The sequence below is a fragment of the Myzus persicae genome, unplaced genomic scaffold (genome assembly GCF_001856785.1).
Source record: "Myzus persicae strain clone G006 unplaced genomic scaffold, MPER_G0061.0, whole genome shotgun sequence".
NCBI classification, from domain to species: Eukaryota; Metazoa; Arthropoda; class Insecta; order Hemiptera; family Aphididae; genus Myzus; species Myzus persicae.
The window spans coordinates 378,018-379,087 of NW_019102383.1; the positions used below are offsets into that span (position 1 = coordinate 378,018).

Below are 1,070 nucleotides of genomic sequence, written 5' to 3' on the forward strand. Positions count from 1 at the left end.
AATGTTTATATTTATTGTACTAATATTATTTATTATTATATTATGCATACTTTGAAATGGATTTTCAATTGTTAAATTATGGTCTTCACAAAATAGTAATATTTCTTTCCACATTTGTGAAAACGCAACAGGATTTCTTAAATCTTCGAACGATTTAATAACACTTTTTATTACATTTGCCGCATTTCCTAGTGTAGCTGTCTATGACTGAAGTTGATTTGATAATATATTAACCATAGTAAGCACCTTTTGAAGAATAAATAAATGAACTACAAATATTCCTTTTTGCATATTGGTCAGAATTCCTGAAAAATTAAAAAAATTGATTGTATAATTAATAATATAAATTAGGTAGTTCATTTAATTATAAGAAATAAAAATGTTTAAATTAGTAATAAATTATAATTGATACCTATTGCTTCGTTAACATCTTTATCATTATTGTTTTCAATTTCTTCTTTTAATAATCTTATGATAGAAGCATAACATTTTTGTAAAGCTTCACAATTTTTATATCGACAGTTCCATCTTGTGTCACTCAGTCGTGTTAAAGTCTTTTTTTCAATACCTAATTTTTTTTGAATGTCAATGAGATTTTTATTTCTCGCTGGTTGAGAAAAGTGAACATATAATGACTCTAATGTATGAAAAACATTTCTTGATTCCTTTAAAGCAAACAATATGATAAATATACCTACCTAATAATACACAATAAATTCACAATATTATACTATATTTTCAGTTTTCACATACCTTTTCAGTTTTACACATATCAAGCACTACAAGGTTGACTCTATGAGCCATACAATGGGTATAAATAGCATATGGAAATTTACATTTTATTAAAGCTTGTACACCATTAAATCTCCCAGACATAACACTAGCTCCATCGTAAGACTGGGCTACCAGTTTAGCATTAGAGTTTAATCCACATTCCTTCAAGTATTTGAGTATATATTCACAAAGAGATGGAGCATTTTGACTTTCAGAGCAGTTAATGAAACCAATGAACTTTTCAAAAATGTCTAGCCCTTTACAATAGCGTATACATAAGGCCATTTGTTCTTCTT

General features: G+C 26.9%; 1 protein-coding gene across 1 annotated transcript; it reads right to left on the reverse strand.

The window, feature by feature from the left end:
- Positions 1-201: 201 nt before the first annotated feature.
- On the reverse strand, positions 202-1,059 carry LOC111031985 (E3 SUMO-protein ligase KIAA1586-like). Its single transcript, XM_022312140.1, has 3 exons — positions 754-1,059; positions 413-665; positions 202-305 (listed from the first exon to the last, which is right to left on the reverse strand). Exons 1-3 carry the CDS (start codon positions 1,057-1,059, stop codon positions 202-204), a joined length of 663 nt encoding a protein of 220 aa, XP_022167832.1.
- Between the last annotated feature and the right edge of the window lie 11 nt (positions 1,060-1,070).

Bases quoted from the DNA above. Each gene is read 5' to 3' on its own strand.
- LOC111031985 (XM_022312140.1), bottom strand. From the start codon at position 1,059: ATGGCCTTATGTATACGCTATTGTAAAGGGCTAGACATTTTTGAAAAG. The intron at 666-753 runs GTATGTGAAAAC...TTTGCTTTAAAG, and splicing joins ATATGTGTAAAACTGAAAAG to GAATCAAGAAATGTTTTTCA. The intron at 306-412 runs GTATCAATTATA...TTAATTTTTCAG, and splicing joins AGATGTTAACGAAGCAATAG to GAATTCTGACCAATATGCAA.